This window comes from Python bivittatus, unplaced genomic scaffold, assembly GCF_059951505.1.
Source record: "Python bivittatus isolate LINGU-HERP-01145 unplaced genomic scaffold, Pbiv_v1 ctg000700_np1212, whole genome shotgun sequence".
Lineage (NCBI taxonomy): Eukaryota > Metazoa > Chordata > Lepidosauria > Squamata > Pythonidae > Python > Python bivittatus.
This window is the reverse complement of record NW_028277098.1, coordinates 87896391-87915359: the sequence shown is the minus strand read 5'-3', so window position 1 is coordinate 87915359 and position 18969 is coordinate 87896391. Positions and strand designations below refer to the sequence as shown.

The window sequence follows — 18969 nt, the reverse complement described above, 5'->3', positions numbered from 1 at the left end:
AGGGTTGTCACTGAAATGCACTTTCTTCAAGGGAATGACAGCTTCTTCCACCACCCACCCAACGTCCCAACAACAAACAGGTAGAACATACAGTATGTGTTTTTAACTTTGTCCTTTTGGAGCTTTCATGTGAATGGCTATCCTTAAAGTTCTTTGGTTGAAACTGATGGTTTCTGTAGGTGGAATGATCATGCAAAACTGTACCAGGACTTTTTTTTTTAACCTCTTGTTGGTGGGGGAGGGGAAATTCCTCTCTCTCTTTAAAAAATAAAATTAAGCCTATTTTAAGCACACACTGTAGTTTTAATATATTCTCTGCCTCAAATTTTTTTAAAAGAGTCTTCCAAGAAGAAGTTGCTGAATTGATCTTGAGTCTGGTTACTTTATGCCCACAGCAACGGCATGGAAGTGATTTTCCACTGCTGCCTTCAAAAATGTTTTTCAACTTCCTGGTGATCTCCTATCCAAGTACTAAATAAATTTACCTAGCTTGAATGGAAATTCAGTGGTACAGTTAAGAGGGAATTCCAGGGACTGAAAAAAATAGGGAGGTTCTTGGAGACTGTGGTGTATCTGGGCCTCTTTAGCATATTTGTCTGACATCTGAAGTACATCTGCAACTTCTTTGTTGAAACAGTAGCTGCATATTTAAACATAGAAGAAGAGGGGCCAGCTCTAAATCGAACGAACTAAAGCTGTAAAGATTAAAAAGGTAGTGGATCTTAATTCCTGGTGGCTTCATGGAGTCAGTGTTGTTTTCTTGGCAGCAGAACGGAATTGGTCTCCCATGTCTTGTTCCAGAATATTTTTTACACTTCTAATAGAAGACCATTGAACGGTCATGATGGAGTGAAAGGGATTATTCAGTGAAGTTTCAGGGCATGCATATTCTCCATCCTCACATGCTCAACCAAATCCAAATAAGCCGTATTATGGCTAAGTGTGTTGTTCCACCTCAGTTATTATGGTTTGTAAGTTGTGGTCTTTTGCTTACTTTGAATCCAGCATCTCATGATTATTTACTTACTAGATTGCAATCGGCTTAGATTAATATGTGAACCAGATTATAGGGTTAAAGCTGCTCCTATTATTGTATGCATGAACGAGAGAGCCTGTATATACTTGCACAGCATGTTTACTCATGGTTAACTTAAGCCTTATTTACTCAGTAAACAGAACTGTGGGTTCATATGACATTAAACTATAAGCACCCAGGCTGGTTTTGCACAGTATACAGGGCTAAAATGTATTTGGCTAATTTGTGTTTCAGTGTGTTGTGCAAACACAGCCAGTACATTTCTTCCCGGAAATCCATCTTTTTCTTGCATTTTCCATACAAATGTTCAACCAGAAACTGTGAAGATTCCAAGCTCAATTGTCTTGCTCAATTTTTAAGGAAGAAGCATTTCAAAATCCTTCTTCAGGGTTTGATTTTAAGCACTGAAAAGCAGGTTAATGTTTTATAAATAAAAATAGAACAAAAAGTTTCAGAGGTAGAGAAATCTGATGTGCTAGAAGTGAAGTGGTCAATGTAGTATCCTGGTATCTGGAGGCTGGTTGGGTCTGGATGGAGAGAAATGCACTCAGGCTCAGTCCTGACAAGACTGAATTGCAGTGGTTATTTGAGCCCCCTAGGTCTGGGACATTTTCACCTTTGGTCTTGATGGGATTGTGCTTCCCCATTTGAGACTAGTGCACACTTTGGGAGTCCTCCTGGACTCGCAGGTGCTGCTTCAAAAGCAGGTAACAGTTGTGGCCAGGAGGGCTTTGTTTTGTACACCAGTTGCACCCCTTCCTGGTCCTGGAGGCACTGCTTACAGTCACTCATGCATTAATTCAATACATTAATGGCATAGCATTATGCTCACTTTCTTCATTTCTGACTCACTCAAGCTCTTCCAATCAATTTATGAAAAAGCTCCAGTGTGTCAGCCCTTGGGCTGATGAGCTGGTGTTCATGCAGCTCTTGTGACAATTGGAGTTTGAGTTCTCTGCTTTAAAAGATGGATACAAAAAAATATGCAAAATAGAATCAGTTTGTTCCAACACAGTGCTGAAGAGCTGTAAAAAACTGCTTTGGCTGAATTTTCTTCCTCTGGGCAACTAATAAAAGATACAACACCTCAAAGTGGAGAAACAATTTGTTCTGAGAGGTAAAAGACAAAAATATGATTTGGGAAGGCAATCCCAAATTACATTTTGAAACCATTGTTTGTTATTGGTTTAGAAATCCTAGTTTAACCATAGTTTGTTCTTGTGCTTGAATCTAGAATCCTGGATTATTTTTGTAGTTCTTCCCATTTTTTTGGCCCTGTCAGGAGCAATGGAGGAAAAGTGGCAACTATTGGCTGAACTTGCTGTCATTATTTTGCTTTTCTTGAGATAATAAGGTTTTTAAATTCTGGTTTTTCTATAGATGTTGTGAATGCCTAAGATGTTGTGGAAGAAGAGACCCCAGGCCTCGAACAGTTTGGCTTGGCCATCCAGAAAAGAGGGATCAGAGATATCCACGCAATGTCATCAACAACCAGAAATACAACTTCTTTACTTTTCTACCAGGAGTAAGTATGATCATAGGCATTGGTTAGGATCTATAATGAAAATCAAAATGACATTATGTGTGGCATGTTGTATTGTGCAAATGATACATTATGTTATTGGCACCAGTCACATGACACCACTGAAACAAATCATGTAATCATGCTGTTTGCATGATGATATGTGATGTCATTCCCTCCACAGATGCCTCTGTGTATGATATCCCACAAACCAAAGTAGAAGTGTTTTTCTTTTTTAAAAAAAATCTTCAAATTTTTTCTAAGGATTTTTTTCAGAAGGAGAGAAATTATCCAATAATTTCTTATGAACAGGAGTCCCCCCACCCCACCCCCTTAGTGATTATAGTAGCACCACTACTGCAAAAGCTTCATGGAAAGGGTTCCCTCATGAGATCTTCCTCAGGATTTAATGGAAGTGTGGGAAGCCAGGATATTTCCATACAGCCCTTGGGTATCTCCTAACTAAATAAATGCAAGAATGCCTCACTCAGTAAATATTTATTTGAAATCCTCTACTTTGGAAGAAATTTCAAAAGTAAATTATCTTTCATCCAACTGAGTAAGAACTGGAAGGAAAAAATCAGAACAATGTATCTTCCCAACACTAAACATAAGTCCAAAAGTACATTTGGAGTGAGGAATAAGATAGCTGGAATAACTCAAACTGCTGTTCTGCCTAGATGAAGATATTGTGTGTGTATGTGTGTGTGTGTGTATGACTCAGTAAAGTTTTGCTGTCCAATAAGACTTTTTTTTCTTTTTAGAATCCTGTAAGTTTAACATGTTTCTGTGGATAGCTACCCTCATCTTGCATGAGCTCCTTCCTTGTCACTTATTTGGCCTTCTCCCTCCTTCTCTGCTTCCTAGGTCCTGTTCAACCAATTCAAGTACTTCTTCAACCTCTACTTCTTATTTCTTGCCTGTTCTCAATTTGTTCCTGAAATGAGGCTTGGTGCACTTTACACATATTGGGTTCCACTGGTAGGTAATATCAGGTTTATTTATCCAAGAAAAGTTTCAGTGTTTGAATACAAGATGTCCTTTGTTAACCTTATCTCTGAGATCCAAGTAATGCTGTAACTTAAAATGGTATTTGTTAGCTTATTTTATGAAGCCTGCCCTTTATGTCTTTGGGAATTGTAGATGCTTGGTCTGACTTTTTAAATTGATTTAATAAAGGTTCACCATTCAGAAATAAAACCTTGAGCGGTACAGGAAAATGAAATGCACAGGGAGATACTTGATCCAGAGGAGTAATTTATCCCATAAATTCAGTTCAGTTCAGTTAAAAGAAATTCCCTTGGGTTAACTCCCTAAAACATAAGTTGTCATGGGAGCATTTTGGTAATTGTCTTTGGAACAAGTGAGTAAACACTGAACAAATGTTCACAAAGTAGATAGAGTTTGGCTTTGTTTGTTTCTGTTTTTCCAGATCCTTCCAAAGGTTAAACTATATAAACTATATATTGACCAATTTGGAAGTGAAGGAGGAGCACGCTGACCTGTACAGTTCCAATTGGTTCTGCTTGTTCTTCTCACCAGCAGTCTGTGTCTCACAAGCCACAGATGATTTGTTTGTTTAGTACAAGGGAGTGCTGTGTTTTCTGCATCAACAGCCGCACTTGGGTTTTGAACAATGTGTTAATTACTGTATTCCAAAAGACAAAGTTGGTGGGGCCAGGACCAAAACTAAATTTCATTTCATTTCACTTGATTTAAATTTATATTGCAATAAATTAAATCTGGTTCAGATGTGTTTGTTGACTCAACTAATTGTCAGAAGAAAAAGTATAGTGACATGCAGTTGGATTAAGAATAAAACAAAACACCAAATTTAATAAGGTTCATAAAATAAAATAATAAATAATAGAAATCCAGTTGTGTGTTCAGTAGTTTCAGCCACATTAAAAATTATCATGGATAATGATTTTTGGAGGTCTCCAGAGGCCACACCCAAGATTATCAGTTAGATTGCTGTGACTTATTATGCCTTTAGGGATTTTAGCTTCTTCCAGTTACAGCTTTTTCAACAAACAACAGTTTAGCAAACTAGGGCTTATGGTGACATGATTGGATAATTCAGGGCTGTTTAAAATAGCAAGTGGAACATCAAATTTTCCCTTCCCCCCAAAGTAGATCTATATTTCTTCCCATGGGGCAAAAACCAGCTTTGGGGGGAGGGACTTGAGATAGAGAAAGCAACAGAAAGGAAAAGGTTAAATCCCCCGTCCCCGCCTTTCTTCTCCCCCATTCCCAGTTGCAGTTATTCTGATTAAGCCTTTGTTTGCTTTTGAAAAGAAAAAAGTATTGAGAGATGGTGATCCCCAGTGGCTAGGCTTACATTTAGAATTCAACAAAGCAAGCCACTTTATAGTTTAGCATGAGAGCTAGAAACTTTTCCCCTTTTTAATAGCTTGCATTCTTAAAGTTTGGCCTCGTTTTATATGGCACTGAATCTGGCTGCACTACTGTATGTTGTTTGTTGTAGGGAGCTTTAGAAATTAGTTTGTAGTTTTTATAAGGCTTGCTTCAGACCTGTAGCTCATTGTAATTTGTTCAGATCACACGAACCATTAGAATTCAGCATGTGAGCTGTCAGGGTTATAAATAATAGACTTTTTGTTCATTGTAGACTGCTGAAACAGCCATTTTGGAGTCGAATAACAACTTGAGAGGAGTCAGTGAGGCAGAACAAATGGGATATTTTTAATTATTACTTGGAAGCCCAATCTTTAAATGCAGAGAGATTTTTTTCCCTGTATATTATGCATAAATCTTATAAACTGGATTTTGGGATAGTATTTCAGAGTAATGAATAATATATATTTTGAGCAGCAAGTTAAAATGTTATAATAATTGGACTAAAATAGTCTGATAATTGAATGTTACATATATACTTAGAAGAAAGCCTCATTACTTAAAATACAGTAAATAAAATAGTTCAGGTAAATATAAAAAGGATTGTTTTATTTAACCAAAGGATATTGCCATTCTTTCAAATAAGACATCATGACCCTGAATTCCTTTGGATTTGCTTTATTCAATATACTAATGATTTCCAAATTTTGGGGAGTTGGAATCCATCTCCTTGTATCATTTGCATCTCTTTGTAAAGTAACGTCAAGCCTTGAAGGCATGTAGTAATGTAATTCTGAATTAATGTTCATGGAAGCTATGCAAGGAGTGGAAGATTCCTAGAAATTAGTAGGGTGGATTGATTTCCTTTGGAGAGCTTAATTACATTTACAAAACAAATTATTTCCCTTCCATGATTCAAGTAGGAAGAATCTACACTGAGAACATTCTTAAACACATATATAATCCCAGTCTGGGAACATTTTTTAAATACTTAAAATATGTGTGAGAGAGAGAAACTATGAAGGAAAATGAACATGATTTTAGACTGAGAAGTTGAATTCCAGTTAAGGCTATTTCCCCCCTTCTCCCCTTCAGAAGGATGAAACCTGTAATCTCGCTTATTTAGCAGAAAGCCCTCTGTGTTCGGCGGGGGATAGTTCTAAGAACTGCACTGTAGAATAGCAAGTTGCGTGAGATGGAGGCACGTTAGCTTCCAGCAGTTTGCTCAGGAGTGCACGGAGTTATTAAATTTAAATAAAGAATTGCATAAATCACTGTGAGTGTGTGTCTTTTAAAAAAAACTAAAAGCATCACAAATAAGAATCTGAAACATTATTTTAATGAGCAGGATTGTGATCATTTGCAAGCACTAAGCAAGGTGATGATAGGGTTATCAGAATTAGATAAGGCTGGTCAGAATTAGACAAGGGTGGTCATATATTTATATTTCTTCTAGTGTCAAAGACAATTTGCCCATGAATATCAGTTTCTGGGATCACAAATGAGAAGGTGCTATTTCCTTCTTACTGAATGTGTTTTAATTGTTTTGTTTAAGGTGTTCATCACTGAATATTTTAAAAATAAATGTCATAGGAATATTTCAAAATACAATAAATACAATATCTTATCTATGGGGTTCCCAGAGGCATTGGTTGACCATTTGGGGGAACAGAACGATGAACTGGATACAAACTTGGTTGGATCCAGAAGGATTCAGACTATCTAGAAAGAAAAAAGAAAAGGCCATCTCAGAAATATTGTAGCAACATAGAAGTTGAATATTTGAGGCTTGAACGTTGTAGCAATGGTGTCTTTTAATGGTGCTTTTGTACTACCAGTGTTTATTTCTTCTGCTTTTTTAATCTAGTCATGTAATATAACGTTAGCCTCTACCAACAAAGAAGTGTTCCTTGTGAAACTGAAGTTTTAACTGAACATTTTACCCCTGATTCCATGTGGTGATGATCCAGTAATTTCCCATGTCTTCAGGCAGATTCTTTGGATTTAATCTATTTTCTTTGAATAATCCTCCCGCATTTCTCTTTCTGCCTCTTTAGGGCTTTGTGCTTACTGTTACCATCATCCGTGAGGCTGTAGAAGAGATCCGATGTTACATGCGTGACAAGGAAGTGAACTCTCAGATTTACAGCAAGCTCACAGCGAGGGGTCAGGAAATTGGCTCCAGCTTTCTCTGCTCACTGAATTCTTGACAGAGTACTACAGCATTGAGATCTGCAACTCAATCATATAATGATGATAATCAGAACAGCAGTTTTGGGAAGGAGGGGTTGACTGGAGAAGGGGAAGATGTTGTCAGATATGTGGACCCAGAGCTTTTAATTGCCCCTTCTGTAACTTGTGCCAAAGCAGAACTTTGTAGTGTCCTGTTGAAAGAGTTCTTGCTTTGCTCTAACCAAAAATTCCTGCAAATGATTGTTTTTCTTACAAGGTAAATTTATAACATACATAAAATTTGTAGTTACTTGGAGACCAGATAAGTAAGAAAAACGTGCTGCCATTTATGTGCAATGGTAGACCATGGTTTAATAGCCTGAAGTTTAAGCTGCTAAATTTCCCCCTTCCTTCAAAGTATGACTGCAAGCAGAAACCACCTGAACAAATATCATTATGGATTAATGCAGTGGGTAAATCGTGAATCATGGTTCATGGCTTACTATCTTGTACAAACGCAGACAACAGGGGTTGAGCACTGAGTAATTATGGTTTAGTGTGATGGGTGAACACAGCTGATAACTAGATTCAGATATCACACTAAACAATAATACTAGTTTTGGTTTAACGTAGTGTGAGCCCTGGTAGTTCATGAGCTAGCAGGTATGTCATAGTGTGTAATAATTAGTCAACAAATCATGAATGAACATAGTTTATTGTATTGTGTGAAATTGGCCACTATCTCTTTATCTTATGGAGTTGTTTGGAGGATACAGTGGGGGGGGTAGGCATCCATATGGAAGAAAATATATACAAAGGTAACAAATAGGGGATACAGATGTAGTAAATATGAAAGGACACTCTTAATCTAGACAGGCTTTTCTTCTCTTTCTTTGCTAATAACTGGAAGAGAAAATAACAAAACAGAAATAATCTTTACTGCAAAAATATTTGCACTGAATCTATTGTCCACTTAAATTTCTTAGTGGACGTTCAGACTTGCTATTTCTTTTTGATTGCTTGTGCTTTCTGGGACACTGAAAAAAATATTTTTGTGGGAAAAAGGTAAATCTATATCAGAACAAGTTTTTTTAACATGTGTCTTTTGGCCCAATTTTGGCCTTAAATTTGCAAATGAAGCTTCTGGATTTGATACCTTTTCTAGGCTTTTGGTTTAAAACCCAGGAGTTTTGTTTTCTCCCCTCTCCCTACAATTCATGAATACAAAGCCAGTAAACCAAACCATCATTTTTAAAAAAAAGTCCTATGAAATGCAAAGAGACCCCCTGCCAAGGGAGCACTGCTTTGATATAGATCATTGGCATTTACCAGCTGTATCAAAAAACAATATTTTCTCAAACCTTTTGTGCTCTGTTTTGCAAGTCATATTGTGTAGGGCCTCCTAAAAGCCAAATGTTTCTTGGAAGAGGGGGAGACTGTTTTTAATTCTTGTTTACATTTTGTTGATGTTTTACTTTGGCTTTCTGCTTTAAACTTAAATGCATGCCCGTCATTGTACTGTTCACAGCTGCATAAAGCTACTCTACAATGTTTTAAGAGTGAGGCATTACCCTTTGCTGATATTTGTGGAGTTTTTAGCATCAAGGATTGTATGAGCCATGGACCATATTTGCCAATAGAAAGATGCCAATAATCACCTCTAAATTGAAGAGGAGGGTGTCACTGAGAATGCTCAGTGTCTTGGGAAGAACAGAGCTCATCCATTCTTTTGGAGAATTTTAAAGCATTAATGTTTTTTTCTCTTCAGGCACAGTGAAGGTGAAAAGTTCTAATATTCAAGTGGGGGACCTTATCATTGTGGAAAAGGTATGATTAGATTTACAAAATGGTAATACCTTCCTTAATACACTCTGTTTCTTAGAACACTATCAAAGGAATCACCTTTAATCAGTTAATAGTTAAAGCATATTGAACAGCAGGTTTCTTCCATTTGATGCCTCTTGATATGTTGGACTTCAACGACCAGAATTCCAAGCCAACACATCTGCTGGGCACTAAAGTGGAAAAGCTATTTCATAATTGTATGCAAAATCAAATGTATTGCTACCAGATTGGGACTGCAAATATTCAGATGACCAGTACATGGCAGCACAGCGTTACATATACTTCTAGCTCTTTGCTGGCCTCTAGTAGTATACTGGATTTTGCATCTTGTAGCCTTAATTCTTGTTCAGAAGTTCTTTAGAATTTCAGGTAGGGAGCTGCATTGTTTGATCTGCTTTGGGCAAGACTTGCTTCACTTTGGACCAGAGGTGAAGGCCTGCTTTGGTTTTCAAAGACCTTTGGATGGTTTTCCCATTCAGAAATGCTGCTGCTGACATTGTTAATGCAAGAGGAGACCTTTTGAGGCTATTACTGGACCAACTTTCAAGGTGGGGAAGAGTGAGGAAGAGAGAGCATCATACTACAAAGATGAATTTGGGGGAAGGCCTTCTCTGCAAAGAGCATTCTGTTATTGTTTGACTTCTTGGCAGGTTGAAGGGAACAACTTCAGTGGCAATCTTCCTTTTTTTCCTGTGGAAATTAATAGAGACATAGCTGATTCCATTGGCTTATATGGATGAGAAGGAAGGCAGTTGTCTTGAAAACAGATGAAAGAGTAAAGGGAGAACCATCTCCCTGATGAGGACATTTGGGAGCAGAGGAATCATTGCAATGGAAGGAAACTTTCCTAGATTAGCTATTTTCAAAAGACAAGGATTTTTTCTTTTTTTCTTTCTTGGATAACTGCTTGGACACATGTTTTCAAAGTAGTAGTTCCTGCTTATACTGTCAACTTAAGCAGGAACCTCTGGAAGTGCATAAATTAGGACAGCTTTCAAAGGCCCCATAGCCTATGAAATCTCCAAAATGAAGATCTTTTTCATTTCAGTATAGGCCTAAAACCTTGGAAGCATCCTGCTTCAGTTCACTATTCAGGTTTGTCTTTAGAGAATGCATCCTCCTCTACTTTGCTGGTCTTAAGAGGTTGCTCTTTTCTGGTCTTTGGCAATCATTTAGGGTTGCCTTATTTGTATTTTATATTTATTACTTTTATTGAATGGTGTATAAAAATAATTTGTTTTTTGGTGGAAGAAAACAAATTGGATATACTATAATGGCAAAAAGGGGAATGTTCTCCTCATTCCCAGATCACTTCATATTTCTAAATTGTCTCTTTCCACTGTACTAGAAGAGACTGACACTGGAATTTGAAGTTATGTACTTGTTTGTGTAATTTAACCCTATAAATTTAGTTGGAGTGGAGTCATACAGTAATCACTATATAATGCACAACTATCAGTCTATTCTCAATGAGCTCCTCCTCCTAATATTCTTGTTGTTACTACTAAGTCTTCTTAGTTGTATACCATATTTCCAGTTAAAATTGTGGACTGAATGTTCATTGACTGCCTTTCTTTTCCCAATTAAGAACCAACGGGTCCCTGCTGACATGATCTTCTTGAGAACATCAGAAAAGAACGGTAAACATCTGGAACCAATTGTGAAAATAACCATTAACCTTTTGCCAGTTATAGGAGACGTAATAATCATTTTGAACATGTAACCTAAGTAGATATAATTTTAGACGTGGTGAGTCTGACCAACTCAAACACTCATTTTCAATAGCTCAGGCATCCTTTTTATTTTATAATTGGTGATTTTTTTAAAACATAGAGCTTGTTTATCTTGCAGGACATCCCGTTGTGTAAGGTCAAGCAATGTGAAGGAAAGGAAGATTGATGTGGCATGCTGGCAGTAGCTTGGGCTTCATTGAGCTTCAGATTAACTTCTAAGATGTCTCACCATTTGTTCAGGCAGCTTGCAAATTCTAGGCTATCAAGGCTTTAGGTTTATATAATCAGCAATTCTAATGCTTCTTCACAATATTTATTTACTTGCACCTAAATTGAACTGTGGGGAAAGAAAAGCAAGATTTTAAAACTACTTGGTAGTAAAGACAGTGGGATCCTTCCTGGGTATGATAATATTTATCAAGTTAACAGCTGCCAGTAGCACTGTTGACTCAAGTGCAATCATATTATATAGTCTTGGTGGTCACAGTCAAATTGTTTGTGGGTCATACAGAGACTGTGACCCAGATCAAAAGATGGTTTTGAGGCACACATGGAGCTGCTCTCAGCACTGAAGTCATGGGGTTATTTGGCTTAATGTTAGCCCCCCCCCCCAAAAAGAATAATCTATAAAAGTAAATGGTAAAGCCTCTACTTGCAGTATATCCCCAGGGATACTCTGATTTTTACAAAGAACCAATATTTTGTGTCTAGTAGAAACTAAGGCTGAGTGTTTAGGGACTATTGCATGGATCATGCCCTTTTTGACATGAAGGTGATGGGAACTGAAGTTCAACATGCAAGGAAGGGACCAGGTTAGGGAAGACAGGTCTACTCTGTTGGCTGCTCTGAATTTTTCTCAGCAAGATTTTTACTATTTTTTTTTAATGGAAGTCCCAGAGATCAGTCCAGCAATTAGTTATAAGTAAACACATCTCTGATCACTGAGTTACGATTCTTCCCCCATTGTACCATGTAAGCTAAACTTTTCTATAAAGAATTTGCTTTAAATAATGAGGTATCATATTTCCTATGTATAGCATGGGGAAAAAACATCATATTAACTCAGATGAAAACTTCTGTAGGGTCCTGTTTTCTCCGAACGGATCAACTGGATGGTGAAACAGATTGGAAGCTGCGTCTGCCTGTCAGCTGTACTCAGAGGTTACCTACTGCTTCTGTACGTAAGACAAAGATTGTTTTAATTATTACAGTCTAACATGCATAATTAAAAAAAAATCTCTCATTGACTTATTTGTTTATTACAACAATTTGTAGGCTCCCTGCTCATTGGAATCTTGGTGGCTTACTTGGGCATATCTTGGCCTCTGGTTCCTATAGGGGAGCTATAGAAGAGCTTTTTGTTGATTTTTTTTTCAGATGTCATTATGATGATTTTTTTCCCCCCTTTTCTGTCTTCTTACTCTTCCTCCCTTTGTAGGATCTTCTTCAGATCAGGTCATATGTGTATGCAGAGGAGCCAAACATTGACATCCACAACTTCATTGGGACATTCACAAGAGTAAGCATTGACTTTGTTGTTGAACAACAGGAAAAAAAGTAAAATTGTCTCTTAGAAACTTCAGGAGAGTGTTGGGCTTAAAGGCAGTTTCACAATTTGCAAAACAACATTTGGAGATGTTCCATATGTCACATATAGATTTTAGACCAACGTAGTGCTTTCTGTAATGAGCTGTGTTTGAGATATGTGCTGGATTAATTACCTTTTCATAAGGAGGGATTTTGTTCTTTGAAAGTGATGTATACAAAGGGAAGATTTACCACATAACTTCCCAGCTATAATTGCATCATAGCTTGGAGCCTTAGGAAAAACATTCTTGTTTGCAGCTAATGACTTCTTTCATAAAGCCCCAAGTTGCTTTGGAGAGTGCAGTTTTTACACCTGGAGAATACACAGCTTTCAAGATAAAAATTATACCATTCCATATATAATTGTAATTAATCTTAACAAAAAAAAGGTTAGAGATGAAAAGCATAAAGCATAGTTTGGTCTTGTACTACAATCTTGTAAGAGGAAATAATAGGATTGGCACTGAGTTTATTTTTAACGATACATTATGAAATATAATTTTCCAATTTTCTAATCAATATAAAGCATGGGAAATGGTTTGGGCACCAAACCATTGCTTGTCTTAACTATGTTTATTAACAAGCCATAATGGCTGGTACATATGTAGCATTAGACTATTATGGGGAACTTTATAACATCCTGCTAAACCAAAAGCTTGCTTTATTATTTTAATATTATCTGGGAACCCAGTCATTGTGACTTATTCCATAAGTCATGCTTAAAATAAACCATAGTTTACAGAAGGATATTTAAAAGGGAGACATACAGTTGCTCCATACAAGAAAGTTATTCAATTCAAACTGATTTGTTATTTAAACAAATATTATTTACACAAATAACAATATTTTGTTATTGTCCAGGAAGATCACTAGTTTTCATTCAAGGCAATAAGAGTAAGTGTTATTTTAGTATTTTGAGTTTCCCTAAACACTTCTGTTTATTAACTTCAGTTGACATGTAATTTCGAGTGGGTGTGGGGAGAGGAAGGCAGAGAGGAAGAAGACAGATTCCACTGAATAGTTTTCCCTGAATTAGAATCTTAAAAGGGTCCTTACTTAATATAATGTGTAAACGCAACCATGGAATTAAGATTGCTGGTCTACCTAGTGCAGATTTATCTTTTATAAGTTGAACAGGTTCAAGCTGACATCACTGTTTTCCTTTGTTCCTTGATCTATTTGAAATGAGATGCTCAGAAACTGCTACAGACAACCACAAATGATTTCCTGAATCTTTCAGATTTGTATGATAAGCTATGATGTATCCTGCAGTCTGGTAAATGTACATTACCATAATCTGGCAGAGTATGGGGTTGTTGGAAGAAGTTGCTTCTTGTAGCTTGCATCACTGAATGTCTTGACACATATCACACTTTAATATTGGCTTCACACCTGTGATAACAGATGAAGAACACTGAGGTCTTTAGGTCTAGAGGGTTGAAGCAACAGTGCGGAGATATCTACACATCTCTGATCATTTATGATTCTAGAAATGGTGTGTGAACCTTTTTTTGAAAAAAAATGCACAAGGCACTTATTTAGTTCTGTTTTTTTCTTGACTCTTTCAGGAGGACAGTGACCCTCCTGTGAATGAGAGCTTGAGCATTGAAAATACCCTCTGGGCTAGCACAGTAATTGCTTCAGGTAAGGCCTGATGTGTGAATTTCTGAGGGAGTATGTTAGCAATTTTTTAAAAAATCTCTTTGTAATTGAAAATAATCATCTCTTGTCAATGGAAATTAGGGGTTGGAATGAAGTTTTCCACTTGTCCTAACACCACCAGGGGTTTGAGTTGACATCTAATTACCCCTTTGGACATTTATAGATGAGAAGACCTTTGGAATTCCAATAAATAACCTTTGGAGAAAGCATCCACTGCTAGAATAGCACTTAATTGCTCCCTATATTGACATTTTAAATCTGTTACAGAAAGGGTGTCAGAGAGATTTTTAAAGGAAAGCTGGGATAAAAGATCTGCAAGTAAATGGCATTCCCCATTTGTAACTCCAAAGGAGAACATCTTATGAAAGCAAGAGCAGATGTATCAGGCAATAGTTAGAAGAAATCAAAGGCTTGTCTCTGAAGTGTATTTCAAGAAACAATCCAATTGCTCCTCCCCTGAGGTAGTTAAATATGCCCACCTCTTTCTATATAAGCTTTCCATCATGTTGAGCATTTAAAGCATGGATGTGCAGGGAGGGGAGTTCATGGTACGTAGTGATTGAGAGGCATGTCAAAGGCAGAACCTTCAAAAGAGATGAGACCAAAACAACAAATTGGGCAGTGCCAGGCAATGTCCGTGATTTGTTTGTTCTGTGATTTAATCAGACAACTGCTTATGCCAAGCGTTGCCTATGTTCTTTGTTGAAGCTTCCCTCAAACCTGGCACTCTGGAATGTGTTGCCCCTGCAGTTATCAAAATTCTCAGCCAGCCTAACAATCAGCTGTGATTTCTGAGAACTGCCATTCCAACACATTTGAAGACAACATGTTGGGGAATGCTAACTTCCATATATGATTTTTGGATTGGATTACTACAGGGTATGCATGCTATTTTCTTCCCAATCTGTGCTGAAATTGTAGATGTTTCATCTGTGACTCTTCGAGCGTCCTTGAAAGAGGAATGGATAGATAAAGTCACTCCCATGCGTGAGCTTCAGTAAATGCAGCTCTCTCCTGTCTACTTTTAGTGTGATTTAAAGTGGTCATGATTATAGGCCTGACTGACACCCTCTTCAGTCCGCCGATGGTCACGTTCACTGACGTAGATCATTAAGTTGACTCTTCTTCCTAAGTTGGGTGGTTAGTGAGTGGATGATGATGATGATGATGATGATGATGATGATGATGGGTTCATGTGTGCTCCTGAGCTGAACTCCACTTAGGTGTCCAATAGAAGAGAATATATGTAGCTCAGGGCTGAACTATGGAGTCCGCATTAATGATGTTACCTAGTTGGGTAATGAAATGATTGCAAGCAAACAACCAAGGTCAGAGAGCACCAAGGATTCCACCCAATCACCCATCACCTTCAGGGATGCCAGAAGTTGCATAAATAGAGTTTATGGCAGGACAGTCTCCAAGATTAGCGAATAATTAGAATATTTTCATATTAGCAGCTTTCTAATCTTTTTCATTATATGCATGCTAATATCCAGTCATTGTTTCAAATAAAATAAAATGTTCTGGGCCACCTAAGTTTCCTAACTTATTAAGGCCCAGGCAATGGTCTAACCATTATTATTAGTGGTAATCTGGAATCCCGATGTTAGTATCCCTGTTCACGTTTATAGACCAAATTGCACAGATTCCAAGGGAGTGGAGCTTAGCTATCATAGTCCTCATATAAAAGAAAAGCAATCATGATTTACTTGCCAGTTATCATCCAATAAATCTTTTAAATGTAATTAGTAAGATTTATCCTAAACATCTTTATTATAACCAAACTTGCAGATTGAGTTAGAATATATATAAAAGCCAGTAAGCAGGCAGATTTTAGAGCCAGGCATTCAATCATAGATAATTGTCTAATTTTACAGCATTTAATGGAAAAATACACTGCTAAAACTGGATCTTCACTATATGCTGCCTTCATTGATTTTACATTTGCATTTGATTATATCGCCAAAGATGTGGTGCAAACTTAAACATTCCACTGTAAATAGACCCTTGCTCCTGTTGATGAGTAAACTGTAGGAAAATTCTAGATCAAAATTTTGTTGCGGTACAGAGGGACAATACCCCCGATAAATCCCTGTCCACAGAGTAGGTAGGCAGACCTGTATCCTGTCATCTTTGCTGTTTAATATGTGTATTAATTCTGTGGTGATTAGGTTAAACACCTTGCATACCACCCTCCAAAACACACTGCAGTACTTTTGTACATGGATGAGGCAGTACTGCTATTTTATACAACACTTCCTTTAAAATGAGTTCTGTGCACTTTAGCTGGATACTGTCAAGATGAAGCACTGGAGACAAATTATTCTAAAACTAAGATCCTGCTGTTTGCTAAACGCCCAAGACAAACAGGTTTGGCAGCTGAATGAACATGTGATTGAGCAAGTTAAAATCTTTAAATATTTCAGGAGAATATTTCACTCCTCTGGTAAGCCCAGTGCCCATTGAGATTATACTGTTCAAAATGCCCCCAAATTGCCCACAGTCCTGCAATCTTTCCTTTATTCCAGAGGGGCACTGCTTATAGTTGCCCTTAAATTTTCTCAGCAAAAGTTTGCACACAGCTTTTATTTGGCCACATCTAGGAATATATAGCTTCTTGACAGAGTATAAGCTAATTTTTTAAGGTCTGTTTTTTAAGTAGTGTGAAGCATGCGTGACATAGTCCTTTGCTGTGGGGCAGGTGTGATTAGAGTGGAGACCAGAATATGGCTGTGTATATTTTTACACTGGTTAAAGTTGTTCATCCCTGGGTGCTGGGGACCCCTAATTCTTGTGGATAATCTTGAATCACCTTGAGGAGATCTATTCACCAAAAATTACAGAATTAGGGCCCCTCACGGGATGCATTACTGATAATGGGTCACAAAAAGGTGATGGATAATTTGAAATATTATGTGTTGGATATAGAAAGACAATTAGATTTGTCGGCTCTTCCTAGAAATGTGTTTTTGAGTAGCCAATCTCCTTATGCTAGACCAGCAAGTTATCTAAATCAGATAACTATTCCTAATTTTAGAAGAGCATTAAACTTTAGCTGTTTTAATGCGCTCCTGAGAACTGTACTTGATGGAAAGTTTAAGAAAATTCTGTATTCTTCTAGACTTTGTCCTTGTGGTGAAGGGGTGGTAGAAGATACAACACATGTATTGCTTTATTGTTCATTCCATGAAGATGCATGGTTATGTTTTATAAACCCTTTATTAACTAAATTTCAAAGATGTACAGATTTATTTTATGTACAATAGTTATTAGTTGACCAGTGTAATTAAGTTTCTTTGAATGTGACCAAATTTTGTTTTATTATCTGTAAAATTTGTTGCCATCAATTACATTGAACATTTAGACATGGCTGATTATTTTGTTGTTATTTTATTTTTACCAAATTTTCTTTTATAATATGCTGTTTTCTTTTCCCTGGTATATTCTATCCTTTATGCTTTTCTAAATGGGATACTGGTCATTGCCTGAAATAAAGGACTGACTGACATAACTTACTGGAGTAAAAATTCTTAAATTCCCCCCAAAGGTTTTCAGAGGAAAAGGTGCCACTGAATTATAATGTTTAATTCAAGAGAAGGTAAACATCATTAGAATCATTGGGGGTAATCATGCTACCTGTTCTTAATTATATTCATTTTAAATTAAAATCACATCTCATTTAGTTTTGATCTTAGCTGTGCATCTTTGTCTTGGCCCTAACACTTTCCTTGTCCTGATCTCTAAGTATGACTGTTCAGCCCAAAAAAAGATTGCTCTGCTGATTTTAACAACATGTTGTTTGTTTTATTGTTTAGTCTTTGAACTCCATCAGCATTCTCAAAGTATTGTGCCTATGCATGTAAATTATATTGGTTAAGACCTGATTATACATTAATTAAAGCTCATGAATAAATCAATTACAGTGGAAATTGTTTTCCTAGGTATGTTGGTTGGCAGTTTTGTGTTGTATTGGAGCTTTGCTAACCATCTAGACTATTTGTCCAACCTAGCATACTCAAGTAATATTTTAGACTCCACTTTCCATCAGCCCCAGGCATCATAATCAATGTTGGCTAGGAATGATTGGCATTGCAGTCCAGCATATCTGGAAGGTTTCAAGTTGAAGGATATTAGCCTGAAGACCAAAGCACACATCTACTATATATCACAGTCTAGAATAACATTACTTTGGCATTATGGTATTTTTGCCAAAAAGATTAGCCAGCACAGTTGAACTTGCAAAGGGAAAAACACAGCTTAAGTGTTAGTGACATACAGTATACTCCAGATCATCCTCAAGGGACTTCTGGGGAAGACAGCCAACTAAAGATGGCTCTATGAAAAAGCGGAGCAGACGTTTGCGGACTTTTTTAAGGAGCCAGTTAGCAAATCAGCTCTTTTGATCCTCTCTGGATAAAAGAGAGAGACATGAGATTGCCCAAGCTGTTTCTTCTTATGGTTGTTCCTTTTCCTCATGAAGAGACCTCAGGACAGTGATCTCTGGTGGTGGAGGAGGGGGAACCTGGAGACAGAGGAATTAATATTTGCTCTAGCTGCAAACGGAGCCTTTCAAAGGACACTGAGTTCGTGCATTTCCCTTGCTAACTACCTTTAGAAATTGCTTATTAATGGCTTTAATGAAGTTAGACACCTTCAAAGGGACAAGGCTGAAAACACCCAGTGAGTGAGTGCCTTCAAACCTTAATAGAAGAAAATGAAGATTTATTTTTTATAACTTTTAAGAATTTAAAATAGCAAAAAGCAAGACAAGGTTTTGGCTACAGAAAGTTTTAAAAAGATTAAAGGCTCATAAAATGTTGAACTCTGAATATTAAGACTTTGAAATTATTTTTAAAGAATAAATGCATGTTTGTGGGAAATAAATTATCATGGCGTTTAGAAATATCTTCGAGGAACTCCACCAAGTACTGCGTCGAGACTTTGAATCAATTGTGGTAGCTATGTCGTGCCTTTTTGGGAACAGTCTGCCTTCAGAACAAGATGTTATAGAACAAGATATACACCAAATTCCATTTGAGAATAATATGAATGAA

At 37.0% G+C, this 18969-nt stretch overlaps 1 protein-coding gene across 1 annotated transcript in view; it reads left to right on the top strand.

Moving 5' to 3' along the window:
* Positions 1–18969, top strand: part of ATP9A (ATPase phospholipid transporting 9A) — a 96459-nt gene that overhangs the window by 24097 nt on the left and 53393 nt on the right. Inside the window, exons 2-9 of the mRNA XM_007423740.4 lie at positions 2417–2561; positions 3426–3539; positions 6974–7082; positions 8857–8915; positions 10522–10573; positions 11749–11843; positions 12105–12185; positions 13822–13897. Of these exons, the coding sequence (XP_007423802.1) occupies positions 2417–2561; positions 3426–3539; positions 6974–7082; positions 8857–8915; positions 10522–10573; positions 11749–11843; positions 12105–12185; positions 13822–13897 (731 nt within the window). The remainder of the gene's footprint in view (positions 1–2416; positions 2562–3425; positions 3540–6973; positions 7083–8856; positions 8916–10521; positions 10574–11748; positions 11844–12104; positions 12186–13821; positions 13898–18969) is intronic.